The 24,195-nt window shown below is 31.0% G+C and overlaps 1 protein-coding gene across 2 annotated transcripts; it reads left to right on the forward strand.

The window, feature by feature from the left end:
- Nucleotides 1-1,382: 1,382 nt before the first annotated feature.
- On the forward strand, nt 1,383-8,107 carry LOC105173301 (transcription factor UNE10). Of its 2 annotated transcripts, none has more exons than XM_088875873.1 (6): nt 1,383-1,658; nt 1,874-2,576; nt 3,306-3,407; nt 4,027-4,092; nt 6,680-7,033; nt 7,931-8,107. In XM_088875873.1, exons 1-6 carry the CDS (start codon nt 1,549-1,551, stop codon nt 7,988-7,990), a joined length of 1,395 nt encoding a protein of 464 aa, XP_088731999.1. In that variant the 5' UTR covers nt 1,383-1,548; the 3' UTR covers nt 7,991-8,107. The 2 variants fall into 2 exon arrangements, with proteins under 2 accessions (XP_088731999.1, XP_011093295.2); XM_011094993.3 differs by having other exon boundaries at nt 1,384-1,658; nt 7,804-8,107.
- The last annotated feature ends 16,088 nt before the right edge of the window (nt 8,108-24,195 follow it).

Genomic DNA, 24,195 nt, shown 5'->3' on the forward strand with positions numbered 1-24,195 from the left:
CTTGTAAGGTGATTGGTTTATAATTCAGAAAAAGTAATCAATTACATGACAAATGTATTGCATTTATTCTGTTATTGATTTGGTTCGATCAAACCTGATTTGTATAGGAATTTTTCTCATAACATAGTCAAGAAAATTCTTATTCAAACCAAATTTAGTCGAATTGAACCAATCGCATAATAAGTATATTAAACTTGTCATATAATTAATTATTTTTCTTCAACTATATATAAATCATAGGGTTAAATCCATTTTGACAAAAATTTTAATCTAAAAAATCAGTCATATGTTACGAATAGATAATCACACAGCCTCCTGGTCTATTTGAGCCTATTTTTTAGAAACAATGACTAAAATACCCCTTTTAGTCAATTGGTCAAACTAGGCCTATTAATATATAATTATTTTAATTTATAACTATTAAAATATATTTATAATATATATATAATTATAATAATTTATAACTATTAAAATATATTTATAATATATATAATTATAATTTATAAAATAAATTAAAATAATAATTATAACCCCCACCCCCATCCCCATTCCCATCTCCATCTTCTTCCCACTGCATCTTCTTCCCCCCGTCCTCTTCTTCCCCCTCCCACCCCCACCTGCTTTGCCCCCACCCCTCTCGCCTCCAACCCCCTCCCTTCCTTCCTCCCACCGCCCATCTGGGCGATCGGTCGCCTTTGCTGCGTTGAGAGACGGTCGTCGTCCAGGGGTGACGAGGGCGCCGCGCCATCCTCTTCAGCGGCGGCGGCGTCTGTATTTTTTTTATATAATTTAATTAAACTAATATTTTATTATATAAATAATTATTATATAAAATAATATTTTATTATTAATAAAAATATATAATATTTAAATTGAATAGTTATTATAAAAAATTATATTTTATTATTACTAAATATATATAATATTATATATATTAAATGTTAGAGAAGGGCAAAAATGTCAGAAAAAAAGATACTTTCATAGAAAAATTACAGTCAAAGCGCCTGTGACACAAATTTTGTACAGATGGGGTTTTTTAAACTTTATTTTATATCACAGGGGGTATTTGATACTTTAATTTTCATAAAAAAAAATTTAAACATTTCTATTATCACATGAGGTCTCTAAACTTTTTTCATAAATTATATAATAAATATAATATAATTATCATATAATTAAATTAACTCTGATCAAATTCAATCAAATTAAAATTTGGTGGTGGTCAAATGGACTGTTAAAGCATTCCCACTATCTATCTCCCAATGAGAAACACACTCCCATCCATGGACCACACACTCCCTCACTCCCTCCCTCTCCCTCTCTCCCCCCCCCCCCCCAATTATGCTTGTTCTTATCTTTACGTATCATAAATATATACATGCAGTCGGATCCTTTGTCCCAAAAAGCCCACACCCACATATCCTCTAACCCAAAGGGAAAATAAAACGAGTTCCCTTTTTGTTACTATATATACATCCGGAAAAAAAAAATCTTGTTGAAATGGCGCAACTCTAACAACTTTAGCTACTACAAAAGCACGATTTCAATATGAACCAGTGTGTTCCGAGTTGGGATCTCGACCAGCACGCCCCGCCTCGCCTCGTCCACCGTGCTCGTTCCAACTCGTCCAACTCATTGCCCGCGGAAGTCGTCCCCTCGTAATCTCTCTTTCCCATTTATTTGTAACTTTTCATGATCGCGTGTGTTTGTGCATGTATCTTATTTTAAAATTGGTGTATTATATTCATACGAGCTATGAATTGTTAGATACTAGCTCAAAAAATAATAATTTATGTGGATACAAATTCATACTAAAAGAATGGAAAGTTTTGGTGTTTGATGTAGTGGTTCACACTTAGTTGTGTTTTGATAGGTTGGACTATGAAGTAGCAGAGCTGACGTGGGAAAACGGGCAGTTAGCCATGCATGGCTTGGGCCCTCCGCGCGTGGTTAACAAGCCTACTCTCGCGTCGTCCCCAACGAAGTACAGTAATTGGGATAGGCCACGCGCCGGTGGCACGCTGGAATCTATAGTCAACCAAGCAACCGGACACCTCCGCCCGAAGTCCGCCGTGGACGGTGGCGGAGGAGACAATGCCAAGGAGCTGGTGCCATGGTTCGACCCCCACCGTGCCGCCATAGTCAACCCCGCCACCGCCAGCGCCTCCATCACCGTGACCATGGACGCCCTCGTGCCGTGCAACAACAACAGCATCTGTAGAAATGATAACAATCAAGAAAACTCCGCTCACGTGCTGGAGGGAATCGGCACGTGCGTGGTGGGCTGCTCCACCCGAGTGGGATCGTGCAGTGCTGCCGCCGTCGCCACGGATGGCGGGGATCGGGTGGCGCGTGTGGGAGTATGCAGTTGCAAGGCTAATGCTAGCGCGAGCGAGAGCGCCACCTGCGGGGGGAGAGACAGCCGCCAGTTGACGCTTGACACCTGCGAGAGAGAATTGGGTGGTGGAGGGTTCACGTCGACTTCGCTCTGGTCGCCGGAGAACACGAGCTCCGGCAAAGAATACACCAAGACCTCCGCCGACGACCATGACTCCGTTTGTCACAGTAGATCACAGGCATGTAACCCATCGCTGTCCATTTACATGTCATCTCGCACATTCTTGCACTCACTTTGAATACTTTGTCATAAATTTATTATCTTATTTTCAAAAATTCAAAAAACAAAAGAAATCATTCATTTTATAATTTTTATTTCTGAAACAAAATAATAATCCTGTCATGCATCCCACATCAGTCGTAAAAGCCGAACAAGCCCAAGCTCTTCCCTCCTTAAGTATATTTTCAAATACAAACTCGTAAGATTCCAATCATCTTATGACAAAATTGTTACTCAAATTAAATTTGGTCGAAACAAACTAATCACAGTGTAAGTGTGATACACTTATCATGTAATTGATTGTTTTTTCAGAAATTATACATAAATCACATTGCACGTATATTGCATCTGTCATGTAATTGGATCTTATCTGACTAAACCCGATTTTGCTTGAAATTTTCCTCATGGCACATATACTTTTTTGAGCTTATAAGCGACACAAACTTCTTTTTGACATAGATATAAACAAATATGTGGCGTTATCTAATAAAATAATAAATTATAAGAAAATATTAAAATATGGATTCCCTGCAAAATCTAATTTGATTAAGAATTTTGATAAATAAATTAAATTAGAAAAATGATTCATGTGAAGCTTGTATTTTTAGAATTTGTATAGAGGTTTTACTTATTTTATATTTAATAATCACAAAAAATAATAAATAATAAATATTTATATTGGATGCAGAGGGATGCATTTGATGAGGAAGGCAAAAAGAAAGGAAGTGGAAAATCATCAGTGTCAACAAAAAGGAGTAGGGCTGCGGCTATCCATAACCAGTCTGAAAGAGTAGGTTTTAATTTCTTTCTCAATTTTCCATAATTAATTGTTTTTGGTGAAATGTTTACTTTTTGAACCAAAAAAAAAAAAAATACAAAGGAAAGAAAATTCTAATTCGAATCTAGTTTGGTTGTACTTGAACTAATTATATAACAAGTGCAATACATTTACTGCGTAATTGGTGTACTGTTCAAGAAAAACAACCAATTGCCTGTCACGTTTATTGTATTTGTTATGTGATTGGTTTGATTCAGTCAAACATGATCTGCGTAAGAATCTTTAAAAAAGAAATCTACAAGTAATCTGAAAAAGTGTATATTTAATTTGCAATTTCTTTCTATTTTTGAACTGTTTATAGTAAGCAGTTCTTTACCGAGTGTAGCAGCTTGCCTATAAAATTATAAATGTTAAGTCGTTTTTACAAACACCCCGGCATCAAAATTTTCCTACATTTTTCTTTTATTTTCATGACGTTTGCACTGCTTAACTTACAACTTTCTTTATAATTGTAAAAAAGCAAAAATTATTGCAAAAATTCCTTAAATTTGAAAGAAAATAATTATAAATAAAAAATAATATTTGAAAATGTTATGAGTTAAGACTAATTGATGATGCATGCATGTATCAGAAAAGAAGGGATAAAATTAATCAAAGGATGAAGACATTGCAGAAGATGGTCCCAAATTCCAGCAAGGTATGTAAGAATTAAATTTTATAATTTAATAATTATGCATAATTATTCACATCATGATTTACAGTTTTGCCCTCAGATATTTTTATTTTTATTTTTTTCATTGCTACGTCAGTATATGCAAACTCAAATAGTGATTCAATACATCAATATTTCTAAATCGATAAATATATAGAAAATAAACAAATATACAATACACTCGTATTAAAAATAGACTATAAACGCAGATCCATGGGACTTGAATATATTATTATTTTAGCAGTATGAGCATAAATTATATAAATATATATAGTGGGTATGTTAAATTTAATTTGATTTGAATTATTATTATTATTATTATTGTAAATAATAAATAAGTGATGCTAATTAATCATTATATTCTTAGTTATCTATTAACATGGGCCACACTATTTGATTATTGTTTTGGCACCCCACAACTTTTGCACCACTTCTTTATTGAAAAATATCCCAAAATTATAAATTTTTAGATAAATGAAAATTTATATATATATATATAGAAAAAAAAACATAATAAATTGTACAATTAAGTGTCATTAATAATGAAACGTACATTTTGTTGATGTGACAATGATTTATACTATTTATTATTTATAGATCGATCCATACATGTAATAATTACTTCAGAAAACGCGTAGGAAAAAACAAGTAATATATCAATATACTGTAAATTTATCGTTGGAATTATTCGATATGACGTAATTTACACATATTGTATATATAAGTTTTCCTAGAGAGTGTGTGAGAACACACTAAATAATTGTGATCATGACATATTAGCATAATGTGAATATACTATCAAAATAGTATAATATGAATTATATAATAGGGTTAAATATAATTTATTTATTTTTTTGTAAAATTAGAAAAGTTTTTAATAAAAGTTTAATTAAAAAATATATAAAAACCCTCCTCCGATATTTGAAAAATGATGCAGAATCGACAGGCAGCTTGCATCGTACTTCAAATGCCAAAGGGAGTTTTTTGTATTTTTTTCATGATTTTTATTTCAAATTAAGTTGCATCTTCTACTCTATTTAATATATATACGATACATGTATAAACTTTTTCGTAAAAAAAATATATACAGGTGACGTGTATATATTAAATGGAATAGAAGATTCAGCATGATTTAAAATAGACAATCCAATCCGACTTTAAATCGAACCCAAATTTAAGATATTGAACGGTTCAAAGTAAGGTAGTTTAGAGGGAATTCTAATCCAGATCAGATTTAGTAAGACTTGGACCAATTATAGGCAAGCGTAATACACTTATCTTGTGACTGAAAAAGCAATCAATCACATGACAAGTGTGTGTGATTAGTTTGGTTCGACTAGACCTGATTTGAATAAGAATTTTCTGATAGTGTACACACTATAGAAAAAAATTCTTACCACAATCAGGTTGGATCAGACCAAATTAATCACAAAATAAGTGTCGAATCCATCATGTTATTGGTTTGATTTTTTATTTGATTTAAACACCAATCATATTAAAAATTATATCTATTACACTTGTTATATAATTAATTTTAACACAAACATCCAATTTGTGTTGGAATTTATGAGAGGATAGATAGATAAGCCCAATAGAGACAAAGGGGTCTGAGAAGTGGTCCAAGAATTGATGCAAATTCATATGGAAGTGTTTGATTTAGGGCAGAGTGTAGTGAAGGTAGTCCACACACATACTTGGAGCTCAGACGACAGGCAGACAGGTTGGGGGGTGGGGGGGAGGGGTTGTTTGTTGGGAAGACAAACTGGAATTGATACACACCACATAAATTTTAGCACACGGCCGGACTTTTACTAAAATCCCCTTTTATGGTTGTCTGCGACATGTCCGCTGTCGTTGACGTGGCTATCTTTGACAGCACTAAATATAGTAAACTTCCCATGTATTATTTTAGGATAAATTACAAATATCTCTTATAAAATTTAGATATTAACGACCAGTTAATTAATATTTTTCTACAAATGATTGTCCTGAACGGATGTTTATTAAATAATTATTAATTTTAAAAGTATTTATAATTATTTAAATAATATTTTTTTATAATTATAATAAATTTTAGGAAAGTCTATTGTAGTTTATCTCTTATTTTGTTTCCTATTTAAGTGTAAAAAAATGTCATTGTGTATTTTATTTAAGAATTTTTTATATATACCACATATATATATATATATATATTAAATAAAATAAGAATATGCTCGAATTTAAAATAAAAACTTCAATTCATATTTGGCCCTGCACTGATTAAGTGTTTTTATTTCATACAAATCATAAAAATATAAAAATTATGTATAAAAATAATTACAATTATAATGTATATATTAAATTCAATTAAAAGAATAATACGTTTAGGAGTAGATAAAAATTCTTTATGATTAGCTCGACATGCTGATTTTTCTTTTTTTTATAGCTATGGAGTTATATATTTTCTTGAAGTATATTTTTTAATTATTTTTAATATACAATTATTTAAAATTCTTCCATCAAATTCAAATTCATTCGTCCGAATGCAGTTTGAGAGAAAGTTAGTAAAAAGTGATTGTCATTATTGGTGCAGACAGATAAAGCGTCAATGTTGGATGAAGTGATAGAGTACTTGAAACAACTGCAAGCACAGGTGCAGATGATGAGCAGGATGAACATGCCATCCATGATGCTCCCACTTGCCATGCAGCAGCAGCAGCAGCTTCACATGTCCATGATGGGCATGGCGGGATTGGGAGTCATGGACTTGAACACTATCGGTCGTGCCGCCGCAATGCCGCCTGTTGTGCCAGCAGCCGCAGCAGTTATTCCGCCGCCTGCTGCCTTCATGCCAATGGCCTCGTGGGATATTCAGGGCGATCGACTGCCCTCGCCTGCGGTGGTGCCGGACTTTTTGTCGGCGGCGCTCCTTGCATGCCAGTCTCAAGTGAGTTTTATTTTAATTTAATTTTCAACTCCCAATATAAATAAAATAATTATAAAATCACTTTTTTAATGTTTTGATATATTACCAAAAGAAATTAAAAATTCTCGTTTTTCACATTACTAATATTTTGAAAAAAGAAATTATAATGTCAAATGTGATTTTTCTTTTCCAACTTAAGGGAGTTTTGTAATTTACGTAAATTATATGGGTGCTGGTTTAATTATTTGAAAATAAATACTATACTTATAGAACAATGTCTTTATTTTTTTAAAACTAGTCATAGTTGCACATCATTTCTGTGGGCATATAATAAATATTTTAATTTTAAATATATTATTTAAGAGAAAAATATAAGCTAACACATCATTATTCTAAAATAAAAAAAGAAAGAAAGAAAAAAAAATAACTTATTAAAATATAAAAAAATGAATAAGTCAGTTATTTTATCAGTTCGATGGCTTTTTTAGATTGAAAAAATTGATGTGGCAGTATTACAAAAAAATTCAAGACATCCGTATGATCCAAACCTTTGGGTTTTAAATAAAAAATATTATGGTAAAATTTAAATAAATATTATGTAAAAAATCCAATTAATTGCATGCAAGACTTTTTTTTTATTGAAAATTTTTGGAGCTTCAGTCTTTCGTGGAAATTAAACTAAAAATAAAGTATATATATATATGTGTGTGTGTGTGTGTGTGTGCATTCATCTAAATGGGAAAGAAAAATTAAATTTAATTGTAATTAACATTATGAGATTTTGATCGCAGCCAATGACGATTGATGGTTACAGCAGGCTAGCAGCTTTGTTTCAGCAATTCCAACAACCCCCTACTTCTGGCTGAAATAATTTATTTAATCAATTTTAATTTTGTAAAAAATTCTCTGTTTATGCAGGAGATCTTGGGCAATTATAATAAAGGGCATAACAATGGATATATTCTAATTTATGTATAAGTGTGAAAATTAAAATTATTCTCTTGTTCTGTTTTTTGAATTTATGATGATGTAATTTTAATTTTTTTTCCTATTCTTTTTAGTATTTAATTAAATTTTAATATTTACTTTTGCTTATTAATGTTTTCCCGAGAGAAATTCTAGTTTGAATTGAGTTTAAATAAATTTGAAAATTTCTTTTTGCTTGATGTGTATCTGGGTCAAATCGCACCACAATGGGTCCAGGATCTTCATTGAAATATTAAGATCAAAGGATGACCAACCTGCAAAATAGGAACTCGCATTCCAATGCTTAAGTCAGTAAAGATTTAGACTGAGTAAATGAATGAGAAAACCTGAAATGTAGTGAGAATAATAGTGTAGTGACTAAAATGACTTGGTAAAATATCAAGATAGAGTAATAAGAATTTTATGGAGTGCAAAATATATAGAGAACATGTGAAAACCAATGGAAAATGAGAACAAGAGTGATCGAACTTGGTTACTCAAATAACTGCACAAGAGCCTTTATTTATAAGCAACTGTAGAGTAGAATCTAGAAGGTCATTAGGGCAAATCACATACTATTGGTAAGATGTACGTGTCAACTAATTAACAAAAGATTAGATTGAGATTTGGACTTATCTGGATGAAAATATGGTCTTTCGAATGAGTCTTCTCCAATCAACCTGAAAGTCTTGGAGTTCGTTACCTGCTGTGTGATAGTTGACTTCAGCCACCTCGGTGGAATTAGTTATATGTTTTTAAGTATGAGGTATTTTATGATGTCATGTGTATAGGTGATATGTCGTCCTTACTGTATGCCAACTGAGTGAGGGTCCCACAGCTTCTTTGTGGCTTGTGATTACACTGAATTGAGCCGAGTCGAATTGAGCCTATCGCTCATGGTTGGCTCGCGGCTTAGGGGCGGTTTGGCCTTTTATTTTCCTGAAAAATTCATTTTCCAGCAAAATAAAAAGGTCTAGAAAATTATATTTGATGTGGCGATCATTTTGGATGTTTGAAAATTATTTTATTTTTCTAAGTCTAAATAATTTATTTTCTCTATTTTGTGTGTTGTGGAAAATTAAAAATGGCTTGGAAAATCATTTTGTGAATGCTGTAGTTGTGATTGTAATTTATGCCCATATAATTATTTATGCAATATTTCGTGATTGCAACTATACTAGTATGTCTATTTTATTGCAATATTTATTATTGCTATTTATGCTAATGAGCCTCTCATCTGCATAAACATATGTGTTTATTGCAATATTTGTTGAAATTATGCAGTATGATTTTGTGATATGAATATATGGACATTAACATTTGGGTACTCATGTATTATGTGTGTATTTTATTATTATGGAGATAATTTATTACAATGGTGGTAACTAAAGTAGGCTTGTAAATAATGTAATTATTTTAGAATAATATTGTGGCCTTATATCTGTGTTTTATATATATATATATATATATATATATTGAAAATGTATTTGTTAGGCCAATTTTTGAGGAGGCTATATATTACTTCTTTTTTGGGATATGTTTCGTTATTTATCATTTTAGGGCCAAATTATCTCAATATGATGCACCAAATATTAGTGTAGCCCATGCAGGTCTAATTTTATTTGGTTTTATTGCACATTCAATGCATGTGGCATTAAATAGACATAACATTATTTTATTTTTTATCAATAAAATTTTGTTATGACTTTTACTCAGATGGAGATGACTACTAACCGAGTTGCGAAATTTTTTATTCTGTTGGGTATAAAGAAATAATAAATAATTTACTTGAATCTAGAATAAAATATAAAGATCAGTACCAAAATTTAGAGATCTAAGATTTATTCACCATTTTATTAAGTCAATTAATGGTGAGGATGGATAATTGCCTAATATTGTTGCGACTTGGACGATGACAATTAATGATGGATTAAATAAAAATTATGGTTTTATTAATTAAGCTGCAAATTAAAAAATCAAACAGGAGAGTTGTTAAGCTCTATTCTTAAATACAAGCTCGCTCATTCTTAAGTTGCTAATTGAGCTAACTTACGGATATCTATTTTTTTAATTAAAGAAATCTCCAAACTTGGGATTGATTTTTTGAGTTGAAACACAAAATTGATGCACTTGTTGCTCATGTCGAACCAACTAAAGTGTTGTTGGGTTAAATAAAGAGTAGCATGAGAAGTGTGAACTTGATCTACAAAGTGATAATCGTATCACTTTTGTATAGGCAAGTGACACTAACATGTCAAAGTGCTATAAGAAAAATTGATCACTTCGCTGGTAATTGGACTGAGAGGAAGTTTGACTCAGTAAATGCTCTCTTATTTGTTTTGCCAAAGTCTCCAATTCTCTCCTTAGATGGATGGTAGATGTGGTAATACTAGCATATAATTGGAGATTGAGCAAAATGACAATTATTAGTATTGTGTGCTAATAAAAAAAATTATGGCATAGCACACAAAAGGAGGCATTGAGTGCCAACCCACACTCATTAATCGATATGAGCTCTATTGTTTAAGAGTCATGTAAAAAGCAAGTGAGCTACTCTAAAGAGTTGTGCAAAAGGCACTAGTAATATAATTTAGTCTAATTGAGTTGAAAGCACTTTTAAGATAATTGTTGCGTACGTTGACTTATCTATCCTAAATGCATTTTTTTACTACATGCATATATATTTCTTTCATTTCGTATGTGATGACATACGAGGTTTTAACAATGATCATGTTAGCTAGAACAAACCACCTGTTAACTCGCTAATGTCAATCTCACTGAGAAAGATTATGTTAGCTAGAGGATGCCTTCACTCACTAGAGTTATTCTCCCTTGAGATTGATCATGTTAGCCAGAGGAAGCCACTTGGTTCACTCACGAAAGGTTACTACTATTGGAATTCTTTCTAACGAAAAAAGTTTGCTGGAAAATAAGGAGGGCTAATTCAAAACCTCTAAAGCTTGTCATACAGACTGGTGAGTATGAGGCATAGAATAATGCAATAGTATTTCTCACACTGTTGGTCAATGCAATCCCATCTCACCAGTTAAAAAACACTGATATTAGCGATTTTTGACAAGGGTAGAGAAATATAGGATGTAAACATTATGGTTCTATGTATTGATAGGAACGAGAGCATTATGTCTGATTATGTTAGACAAATACTGAGAAATATAGAGCTACAGATTAGTCATGATTCTAAACTTTTAGTAGCTATATGAGCTTGCAAAATGAGAAAAATCGGACATTTCTAGAAATGTCTATAAATTATTTGCGCAAGATCATTTTGCATTTCACTTGGGTAAATGCAATTTTTAAATGAAGCCTACAATATGAAAAAGTACCTCTATGAAGTTCTCCAACTCTTGTTGATATGGTAGCAAGCATATGACATGTACATAATTGACAAGATATGAATAAAAATTTATGGTGAAATTAATCACACAATATAGATTTCTTAAGAGGAACCTTTTTAAAATATGTGAGGTCAATGTGAGTCTTAACTATGACAGTGAAATTCTTATAGGATACGCTCATTTCTCTGCAAAGATGATATTTTATTCATCTCCAAGTTCAAGAGCTAATCAAAGCGACTCAAAAGTAAGTCGGAGTGCCTAACTTGAATACTGAATATCAAATTAACATAAAAAAGATATTCCCCATCGTCCATGTGATGAATGGGTATCCTCCATAATTATTATGTGGATGTTGATGAGTCAAATTTGAGAATTGACATCAGTTAACACTTCAAGTGGACAATAGCTTAAAGAAAATTGATGATTGTAATGAGTAAGAATAAAGCTAAGACAGTACATTGATCTCTTATCTACATGCAAGATCATTGGAAACATGTGGTTTCTGAAGGTTAAGTGGAAAGTAGATAATTTATTATGAGTATAAAGGTCAATTGAGGGCGAACTATTTATGCCTGCTTGAGGGGTATAGAGCTTTGAGACATTCTCCATGATGATGAGATTTATCTGAATTTTCCAAAGCCACCACTTTCATCTAAGTGTTGATGTGTCTAATTGAGAAGTGGAAGTGAGGATCAATGTGGATTCTAGAGAATTCAAGCAGTGGGGCAAACACAAGTTTGATAGTTGAAAGCTCCATTTAGAACTTGAATTATTGTCCAAGTAGTAATAATGTCAATTCCTTCGATCTATCATTTAATAAGCTTAAAGATAATCGTGATGATCACCAATTATGTCAAGATAGTGAGAGAATCTAGTTATCACAACTGTGGGTGAAACAGTTTGATGTCTAGAGATGATAGATATCACCAAATAGAATGGTTGTCTTTCACATGGACATAAGAGAAAGTATGGTAATACATAGTGTTCACATCTCAGATTGTATACGTATCGTACTATCCTTATTGATACTCCATAATTACAACGTTCTTAGTTAAATGAGATGTCTTGAAATTGAAAAAAAAAAAATGCTAATGAGTACTAATTAAGTAAGCGCTGTAGAATGTTTGATGAACAATATATGTGCTCAGCTAGTTCTGTGCTCGAAAATTAGATGGTGAGTGGATATCAAATGATCCTTAACGCAAATTGTGTGATGCAATCAATTGATCAAATGAGATATCTATGGATGTAATCTAAGATAAACTGAAGACTATCTGGTTATGATGCATATTTTGATGCACATATGTGAGATGCAATATTCTTTAGGGGCCAAGTATTGTTGGAGGACCTACTATATAGATATCAGATATTATTAATGAGGCATATGCATAGTTAAGTTGTTCTCCAACACGTTCTGCAAGTGGTAGCCTTGGTATGGATAAATGCATGTTAGTTGTAAAAGATCATGTACACTTGATTCTTGTGGCTTGTGAGAACATGCGACTGGTACTGAATGAGTCATCCAAGTGTGACACCGGACAGGATGAGACTTAAAAGATCATTTCGCATAAATGAGTTATCTGAGTGATCGCCTTCGCACTTGAGAAGTAGGGAAGCATAATATAAAAATGAATAGTTGCCTTAGCTAAAAGAGCTAAGATGAGATGACATATTTGATCGATTATGAAATATGTCCAAATTTCATAGAATGCCTAATTTTTAGCTGAACGTGTGAACTATTAGAAGGCATTAAGAGAGTGATTGTCTGGTAATGCACAAGTTAGGCGCTTGTATAGCGACTAGACTTAGGTTCATATGATGTTAAGAGCCGTGACATGCCCAAGTTGAGTGGAAGCTCCATCATAACATGTATTCATACTACATGTGCTTTAAGACGACCTCTTATGGAGAGTGACTGAATGGGCCTCTGCTTCGTCACTGTGTGAGCCCATATGATTTTTTATACGCTTTGGGACTCTAGACAACATCATGAGGTGTAAGCTTGATGATGCTACTTTAGCATGATATCCAATGGTATGTGTGATTTGGTATTTCAGAGCATGTCTAGGAAAGCTGTCAAGACTAAGTTGATTGGCATGAGAGGCCAAGGAAGAACTAAGTTGCTAATGCATTTGTGTTCTATTGTTCATAGCCCGGACGACTGTGTTGGAAAATGCCCGATTAGTAATGAAAATAAATACATATTTTAGTAGTTAAGCATGCTTTTTCTATAAAAAGATATAGAAATGCGTGATTGAGTGCAGCCACATAGTTTGGAGGGTACACAGTGAGTTCTTGAGAGTTGTGTTAGTTTGGTGGTGATTTAATATAACTCTCCAATATGTTCATGGGTAAGATTCAAAGTAGGATCCAATATGAGGAAATCTTCAAGATGTTCATAGGATGATTTTCAAAACAACGAGAAAGTTGACGTATTCGTGATCCAATCAAGCCATGAATTTGTAGACGAGCCAGACCCGGATATGTGGATTGACATACTTCTACTGCTATAAGTTTAATCGATCCATAATAAGCCAATATAATTTTTTATTTAGTTTGCACATAAATGAGAGATTTATTTATGAAATAATTTTATGAATTATCCATTGTTGTTTTCCAAGATAAGAAAATTTCATGGATAAATTACAATAAGCTTTCATGAGATTTGTCATAATTATAAATATCCACTCATTGTTTAAAACATTACAAGTATCCTCTAAAATTAATGATGATCTAACAAATATCCGCTACAATATTGTCACGAGGGGATATAAACAATGGCCGTTAATTCTATTGGAATATTTAGGGACTCTATTATAATTTACCTAAATTTAATTTGTAAGTTTTGAGTTGAAATATTTATATCTATTGATTTAAAACAGGCCGTTGAAACTTGTTTTGTGACCCCATCAAATATTTTGAACTTGTGATTTACATGATTGATTTGCCTAACTAAACTCTACAAGTATTTGCTCAAAAATCCTTGAAAATAAAGATCATTCGGATTAAGATATTAAAATTGATTAAATATACAAATATTTTAAATTACATACAATAGATATAAAAAAATAAGAAAATTATTTTTAAAGTAAAATAATTAACAACCTTATGCTAGTAAGGTTGTATTTAATAAGTGATAAAGTTGAGACTTCATAATCATTAAGTCATAGGTGCAATTTCTATAAATGCAGGTATATGTCTATTTTTAGAGTAGTTGGTTATTTTTTTATTTTCTATTAATGCATTATGTGATCTGGAATATGATTTAAAATTATTAATGTATTAGTTTGATTGATATTTAAATATGAATATATCGAATAATGTAATGAATTGTATCATTGGTCTTAAATTTATTAATTTTTTGAATTCACTAGTTAAATATGGCCTTGTGATTTTTTAAAAGGATGATTACATTTGACAGGTCTTGGTCCTGAGATACAACATAAACGGAACGAACAGAGTTTATAGAGTAAATCCAAGGAAGATATATGTCTGTAGCTACTAATTTGTTGCCCAGTCTTTGAAAGGTGTCTCTGTGTGTGTGTAACTATGGAATATAGATACTTATAGACTAATTGTTTGACTGGGGTTGGGAATGGTGCTTGCCATTGTAATTCTCATATAAAAAAATAGCACAAACTTGTTATATATAGTAGATATTCCGATTCACTTACCACCCAAAAAAGTCCTCAAATCATATGTACCTTTATTCTTGTTTCTATTGCTTAAGTTTACTTTTGGTTAAATTCCAGTTGTATTTTGCTGCACTCATAATTTGTTCATGGAGTTTCTGAAATGTAATAAAATTGTTGAGAAAGCTATGCGCCTAAACTTTAACTTCATTAGTTTTGTTGTTCTGTTCAAATATGAATATTTCAGCAAGTACTTCTTTCTCTATAGTCGATTCAACAAGTCCAGTAATGAAAAGCAAGGAGGAAACACTTGAACAAACAACCAATGCTCGTAATGAACAGATGACTAATAGAGTTGATACGGATACTATTGGCACAGAGAAGAACACTGAGGCCAGTAAAGATGATGAAACTTTGGGGTCAAAACCCAAACGTAAAAAAAAATCAGCAGTTTAGTTAGATTTCACAGGAATTAAAGATGCAGATGGAGTTATGAAGATCTTTGTATACATTGTAAGAGGATGTATACCAAAACTAAGACACTCCAACAACTCAATTGCATCGACACTTGTAAGGTTGTGCTAACTATCTTAAAGCAAAAGTTGACAAGACTAAAGATGGACTTTTGCAAACACAACTTGGTTTCGTAACCAGTAGTGTAGATCCAACTTCTTGTCCAAGTTTGTATGTTGGGAAGTTTGATATGGAGAAGATGAAAGAATTAGTGGCTCATTGGATCATGATGCATGATCATCCTTTTTCTATTGTGAAACAAGAAGGATTCAATTTGATGCAAAGAAGAGGAATACCTGAATGACGAGGAATTACAAGAAACACAGCAAAAGCTTATTGCATCAACGTTTATGAGGCAGAAAAGAAGAAGTTGAAGAGTTTATTGAAAAATGTGAACAAAATAAGCTTCACAATGGATTGGTGGAAATCAAAGAATCAAAACATCAAGTACATGGTCATAACGGGTAATTGGATTGATGAAAGTTGGCAATTACAGAAGCGTGTGGTTAACTTTGTTCATATTCCACCTCCACGTCAAGGTCTTGAAATTGCAATGCCATTTGGCACTGCTTGGAGGATTGGGGCATCGATAGAAAGATCCACACCATATCTGTGGATAATGCTTCTTCCAATGATTCAACTATTGAAAATCTGAAGATTTATGTGAAAAATAAAATGAGACTGCTTCGTGAGGGAAGACTATTCCACGTAGATGTTGCGCCCATATGCATAATCTCATTGCTCAAGATGGAATTTGTGAGATTAAAAATATTGTTGATGTTACCTGATAGTGTAGAGTATGTCCTACGATCCGATTTAAGACTTAAAATATTCTCTGAGATAGTGAAGTAATTGAATTTACCAAATAAGAATTTAGTTGATGGTTGTTGGACAAGGTGGAACTCAATATATGAAATATTGGTTGCTGTAATTAAATTCAAAGACATCTTCCCAAGGTTTGCTGATCGGGAACCGCATTATGATATTTGTCCAAGTGCAGAAGATTGGACAAAAGCAGAGAAAGTGTGCTCGTTATTAGAGCTATTCTAGACTACTATGCACATTGTTTCTGGAAGTGATTATCCTACTTCCAATTTGTTCCTCAATGAGGTGGTAGAGTGAAAGTTTTATTAGATAAGAAGACATTAGAGAATGATATATTCATTTGGGAGACAGTTGCAAGAATGACGAACAAGATTGACAAATATTGGGGAGAGACCAATTTGCTGATGTCTATAGCAGCTGTTTTGGATCCAAGGTGTAAGTTGAGAGCACTTGAATTCTGCTTTCCAAGACTATATTCTTCAGAGAATGTTGAGAGGCAGATTACTATTATTCGGAAGACATTATATGAGCTCTATTCTGAGTATGTGGCTATTTCCAACATTGAAGACGAGTCAATTGGGGAAGGAGAAAGAAACAAACGATCGAATCGAGATAATAGAAATGTTGAAACTCAATGTGGCTAGTCTGAGTATGTTGAATATCTGAAGTTAGTAGAATCTATTCAACCTCAAAAGTCTGAACTCGATTTATATCTTGAGGAAAACTGTTATATATTTGAGAATGATAAGAAGGATGGGAAAGACATTGATGTTCTGGAATGATGGAGATTTCATGCCTTGAATTATAAGATTTTATCAATAATGGCAAGAGATATTCTAGCTATCTCGATCACCACTGTTGCTTTTGAGACTACATTTAGTGCCGGAAGTAGAGTTATAGACAAATATCGTGCATCATTGACTTCAGACACGGTTCAAGTGTTGATGTGCGGAGGAGATTGGCTGAGAAAGCGCTTTGGAGTGAAGACAAAATCTTTGGTAAGTTCTTTTGTATTTTAAAAGTTTTGAAAATATCACTATTGTTTTAGCTTATTATACGTGTATTGAATTTTATTCATTGATTTGCAGAGCGACAAAAAAGCAATATATGAAAATTTGCCTCTTGATGGTGATGTGCCAAATGTACCTTCATGTAACTCAAAACTACTGAAAATTGTCTAGATTGTTTCTTTTAAATTGCATCATGTTGTGACATCTTTGAGATGACTTAATGTGGTGGATTTGAGATTTGAAGTTTGAGATTTGAGAATGAGGTTGGAGGTTTGAACTTAGATACTTCAATTGGTATTGATATCAAATTACATGGTAACTTTCTTATATTTTTTGTTCGGTTTGTTAACTTTCTAGCATACCATATCGATAATTTTATGCTATTCTTATTCACTTGCAAAGAGATACATACATGTTGGTTGAATTGTGCTATATGATTTTAATTTAGTTTATTCTCATTTATTTTATGTAGGTTTGAGACGATAGCAACAAGAACAACTTCGTTATGTAGACTTCGTTACTTTTGAACAAACATGGTTTAGAAAGGCTTCTAGGTTTTGATAAATGTAACTAATTTATTTTTATTTAAATGATTGATTGATATTTAGGCAAATTTTAATCTTTTTATATTGTGGTTTTGTGGTTTCTATTTGGTTTTATGAATTTGGTAAGACTTGCTTGTTTTTCTAAATGGTTAGTTGATTAACAATAAATTGTTATATAAATGTGCTTAAATTTATAATTCAAAATAGGGTATTACGAGCTCGAGCTCGACTCATTTACACCCCTAGTGCAGAAACAAGAAGTGGGCAGACAACGAATCATATTCACCGGAACGAACAATCACCTTTGCACAAAATTATCTCAACTTATGTCTTGGCGTCTTAGAACCACATCACAACTTACTACAGACACATGCTCATGTTACTTGGTCTACATCCTAGCCCAAAATTTTAAAGCTCAACTGCGATGCGGCTATTTTTTAGGATACAGGGGATTTGGGAGTCGATGTGATAGCTCGAGACTGTACTGGCAACTATCAAGCATGGACTAAAATTTGTCAATACCAGGACCTTAACTCTTGAGGTGGTCGAAGACTGTACTCTCTTGCTCGTCATGTAGTCGGGCAAGGAGGGACTAATATACTTCTCCTAGTTGTAAACTTGTGTTGGCAGATTTGCCACCTTGACAAAGAGATGTGCTTATAATTTTACAACGAACAGAAAATATGTATATATCCAAGCCTAACCTTAAGGGATATCGATATTAGTCTCGAATTTTAGTAACCTAAGAATGATTGGGAAAAATAGAATTTTAGTCCTGCAACTTAGTGAAGTTGGGATCTTTACTCCTACACAATCTGATTTTTAAAATTTAGTCTTATAACTTTAAAATTTCAGCAATTTAGGCCTTTTTTAATGAATTTGTTTGAAAAATTGCATATTACTTGCACCCAACAGAATTAAATAGGGGATTCCAGCCAATTTTGACAATTTTAGTCATTTTTCATCCAATTTTTTCCTTCAAATTTTAATTGGTGCACACCAATTCAATGGCTGAAATTCTCAATTTAATGGTCGCCACCAAATCATAATGGTGAATCCCTAATTTAATTAGATTATATGCAAAATACATATAATTTTTCAAAAGAATTAAAATTGTAAATAATTTTAAAATTACAAATTAATTCATATAGAACAAAAAATCACACCATCTCTAAATTACAGGACTAATATTAAATTATGAGATACCAACAACCACTTTAGAAAATAAGTAAGTGGTGTTGGTGTTTGGTAGGTACTATTTCTTTTGCCAACTCTCACTGCAAGCCCTTAACATGGAATGTTTGCCAAAAGACAAACATATAAAATATATTTAGACATTTGTTTGTCAACTCAAATTGGTTATTTGATATAACTATCAAAAAATTTGGATATCCAGCTAATTTTATTTTTAGAAGCTTCAACTATATCATAATTTAAAAAATATTATTTAATATTATCAGAAGCTTCAACTATATCAATTAATTTAATAACTATAAAAAAATATAGTGCAAAATTATATAATATTAACACAATATAAATATATAGTGGAAACTTAATAGAATCAAATATATTATTTTATCATAATTTCTCTCAATAATTAAATACAATTAATTAAATGGAAAGATAACTAATAACATATATATACAATAAATCAAGTGGGGTAACAGAAAAAAGAATAATAAAATAGACTAATATCCATATTTTCATATAAAAATAAATTTAATTTTAAAATAATAATAAGTTTTTTAAATAATTGCATAAATTATGTAATAATATGAAGGGATAATTACCCTGCCCTTCGAGATTTAGTATAATTATACATATACTACTTCTGGTCTGGAAAATTGCATTTAGTACTTCGAAGTTTGATTCCGTTTAACAAATAGGTCCCTTTGTAAGTCAAAATTCATTAAATTTGTTAATATTAATAAAAAATTTGAATGTAAATTGAAATTTATCCTGAATTGGTTTATTATTGATTTATTGCGGGTCAAACATTTTTTTCTTTCTGACTAAGCTGTCCTCATAATAGTGAAGATATATATATCCTCACATGCATTAACATTTGAAAATGTATAAGAGCTTTGATCATTAAAAATATTTATTTGATTTGCAATGAATCAGTAATAAATTAATTTAAAATAAATATGAATCTTTATACTGATTTTTTGTTAATATCAATAAATTTTATAAATTTTTACTAGTGCGGAAACTTATCTATTAAATAAAAATAAATTTCAAAATATTAAATATAATTTTTAAAATTATAAAAAAAAATATATAATTACATCAAATTTTAAGTTCGACAAATATAATTATTCGTGATATGAATCATGTCTTGTCAGTCAAATTTCACAATCATAATTAGCAGGACTGTGACGTGTGATGTTACAAGGCAGCTTTTATCTCTAAAGAGATTGCAAAATGATTGGAAAATGCGGAGAACGCTTGTTCATTTACCCAACCACACACTCTCTTTGTTGAAAAATCTCATCAATCTCCACTTCCTCTCAAGTCTTGTCCTCTCAAAATATTTAGGGATTTTATTTATTTTGTCATCTAATTGATATATTGTTTAATTTATTAAAATATTAATATAATTATATTTTTGTTAACTTAGAAAATTATTGTAACGAATGTTATTACAGTAAGGTTTTATTAAGTCGATAATAAGTTAAATGAAATTAAATATGGATTTTTATTCAATTTTTTTTATATTAATAAAATTCATAAAATTTACTAATAAATTGATTTATTTGTTGATCGAAAATAAATGTCAGGAATACTAAATATAATTTTTAAAATCACAGAAAATTTATGTGAAATTACACGGAATCTCGAGGGAGAGCTGTGTAATTATCATTTTTTTTTGTGGATAATGTATCTGTAATAATGCCATTTTCTTGTATAAATAAAATTATTGGAAAAAAGTCGTTGTCATGGATTTGAACTCCTCCAGATATATGGGCGTTTGTCTTATTTTATGTGAATTTATTGTGATTTATTTTATTTTTTTCTTAATATATTAACCTACTGATGTACTAATCGTATCAATGTATTGCACAGTCTAATAAGTTGTAGATGTAATTATGTACTTTCAAACTCAGAAAGTTATCGTAACAAATATTAGTAAGGCAAGATTTTGATCGACGGAGATCACGATATCAAATATAATTAAATCGCATATATAAATCAGGTCACGTGCAATTAATAAGGAGTGCGATTCCTGACATCAGCTTTGATGAAGGGTGATGATCAAGGAGAGGATTAAGAGGATGATGACGAGGCAAAATTACTTAAATAACCTTCAAAAAGCTACTGAATTTAGTTCTAACCAATGAAAATTCGGACAAGATAGTAAATAAAGGCAACTTTATTAAATTAACCAAATATTATAAATATCCCCTTTTAATGAAAACAGGAAAATAGAGGTGCTGGAGCTTGACTGTACACACTGAAAACTGAATATGTACCCTCTTTTTTCAAAATAAATTAAAGTACTTATTTGGTGCTACGTCAAATATATATACATATATGTATGTATATATAGTTTGGTACGTGTGTGATCCGTGTTTCTAGAAGGTGAAGATATGAGTTTAGAGTAGGGCGTGAGCCTCGAGGGCAGAATATATTTGTTATGATTGGTTTTATATTTGAACATTTTTAAAATAAAATAAAACATACTCAATGTTTGTTTTGTATTTTTACATCTTATTTATGTATTTTTTTTATTTTTCAACTTTTTATATAATATATATACACACACTTATATATATAATATAAAAGAGACATGATTTGACAATGAACGGTGCTTTTTATGTCCTGAAAATACAATATTAAACATACAATATTTATATACTTATTGATATATAAAATATATATATAAAAGAGATATGATTTGACAATGAATAGTATTTTTTGTCTCTCAAATCCCAACATCAAACCTATACCACTTATTTTAAAATATTTTAGATTACCTCAAAACACAAATTGAAACATACCATCTGTTTTTACTTATTGAAATTTATATTTGTCGAAAAAAAATTTTTAGAAGGAGCATAAATATAATTTTGGAATTTTTTTGAAGAAAGTATAGTTTGGCATTTTGCAAGAGGGACTCTTAATGTAATTAAACCCATCTAAGTATTATAAATTTGATTTTAAAACTTGAATAAATAAGATAAATATTTTAAAAATTATATAAAAAGAAATAAGATAGAAAATATATAATTAAGAAAATTATTCGAACATTATAATGTGATTCAAGGTGGGAGATCATAATGATCCCTAAGGTCGACTGATTCAAATATGTTTGGAATATGAGAAAACGAATTGTTAAGCTTGTTAGAAGATTATCGGTCGAGACTCCCCAACGCTTAAGTTAGTGAAATGCAAGATTGAGAGAAAAATAATGTAAATATTCTGTGAAAATGGCATACATTAGCCCAAAATAATTGTGGGTTATTTTTATGACCAAATATTTGTACTTGTACGAGTTTATATGTCGTGATTTTAGCATTTGAAGTGTTAGATGGTCGTGGTTCTCAGACATCAGGTCAGTCAGCTCAAAAATGTGCAGATAACTTATATTGTTTGGGCATTTTGAGATTTTATGGAGGTAGTTTTACCCTTTTGAAAGCCCTCATACTGGACCCTTATCACAACGTAATAATAGTATAAACATTAAGAATGTGTTTGGAATGATGAATTTAAATTTGGCTAAAAATTTAAAATGAATGGGTTTCAAATTTTTTTATTCTTATTTGCAATTATAAGGAATTTGTGTAAGGATTTGAAAATCAAATAAAGTGATTTAAAGTGACTAGATTATTAGATGGATTTCAAATCTATCGTAAATAAGTTTAAAATTTGATGGGTTAAATGAAGGTTTTTGAAATCCACTTATATATTTTATGAATCAAACAAATAAGGTGGATTTCACTTATAAATTTTTAAATTTATAATATTCAAATTTATCAATCCAAATGCACCTTAACAAAAGATGCACTTTTGATTCCACCTGATAGATGTTGTTAGCACTTTTGGGCCCATATGTTATGGGCTCAATATTATTGGTCCCATAGAAAGAAAAAGTATTGCACTTTTGATCCCAACTCTATTTAAACGGTTAAATAAGGAATAAAAAATCACTTTTAAAAAGTCAAAAGTAATTTTCCGTAGTTTGAAAACCACCATGCTGTTGGAGGGAATTAAAACAGGTACTGGCATTCATGCAATTTCACTCTATAAAATGGCAAAGAGCAACACTAAATTTTCAAAGAAAAAACCTGGTGCTTAAGATATATATATATATATATATATATATATATATATATAACAACCATAATTGAATCATGTAGGAAAATATGAAGATCTAAATATACAATGAATATAATAATAAATTATATAAAGATTATAGAGATTATAACAAGGATATTTTATGAAGCAGAAATTAAAGACAATTATGAGTAAAAGAAACTTACTTGAATATCCAAATTTGTATACAAAGAATTTACAGAAACAATTAGACCTACTACCTCAAAATTTCAAGGAATAAGAATAGATCAAAATCTTGCACAACCAATATATCAAGAATTTGGGGAAACAGGATCCCCCAATTCTGCACCATCACAAATTTTTACAATTACAAAAGAATTTTTAATTGATAAAGAATTTCTTAAAAAAGACTTTCTTTCTGAAGAAAATATTTCTAATAGAAAATGGTTCATGAATAATTTTTCTGAACCCCAAAAAGCAATCATCAGATCTGAATGGTATCAGAGCCATGCAACTCTTGAATATATCCATATATAGAAATTCATAATTTGTGAATTGGACTTCGACACGTTGTAAGTCGGCTTACTTGATATATTTGTGCTGGGATAAATCGTTGTCTGATCCGAAAGAGCAAAGTATGAAGGCCTAATATTATGGATAAATTCATAAGAAGCATGAATTCTGGAGCCTTCTCATGAGGGGACAACCAAGAGAATTCGAATATAATTACCATAGGAGAAACATTGTGGGAAGACAGAGATCTATTTGACTGAAAACCTCCAAAAATTAATACTAAAAAAATTTATAAGAAGTCATTTTTGATTTTAAGTCTGCATATACTATAAAGACAGAAGAACAAGTTTTACCTTTAGTATCTGATCAACAAACATTATATTTGTTTTCAAAATTTTCTATTATTAAACATATTAAGAATGGTTATAAATTTCTGCATATTGGTTTTGTTCAAATTGCTATAGAACGTTTAACAAGAGAAGGATTAGACACTATTGGTCTTTTTCAAATTGCTATAAAACCTTTAACAAGAGATGGATTAGACAC

Source organism: Sesamum indicum, linkage group LG11 (assembly GCF_026168435.1).
Source record: "Sesamum indicum cultivar Baizhima isolate 11 linkage group LG11, ASM2616843v1, whole genome shotgun sequence".
NCBI classification, from domain to species: domain Eukaryota; kingdom Viridiplantae; phylum Streptophyta; class Magnoliopsida; order Lamiales; family Pedaliaceae; genus Sesamum; species Sesamum indicum.

Bases quoted from the DNA above. Each gene is read 5' to 3' on its own strand.
- LOC105173301 (XM_011094993.3), top strand. From the start codon at position 1,549: ATGAACCAGTGTGTTCCGAGTTGGGATCTCGACCAGCACGCCCCGCCT. The intron at 1,659-1,873 runs GTAATCTCTCTT...GTGTTTTGATAG, and splicing joins CCCGCGGAAGTCGTCCCCTC to GTTGGACTATGAAGTAGCAG. The intron at 4,093-6,679 runs GTATGTAAGAAT...TTATTGGTGCAG, and splicing joins TGGTCCCAAATTCCAGCAAG to ACAGATAAAGCGTCAATGTT.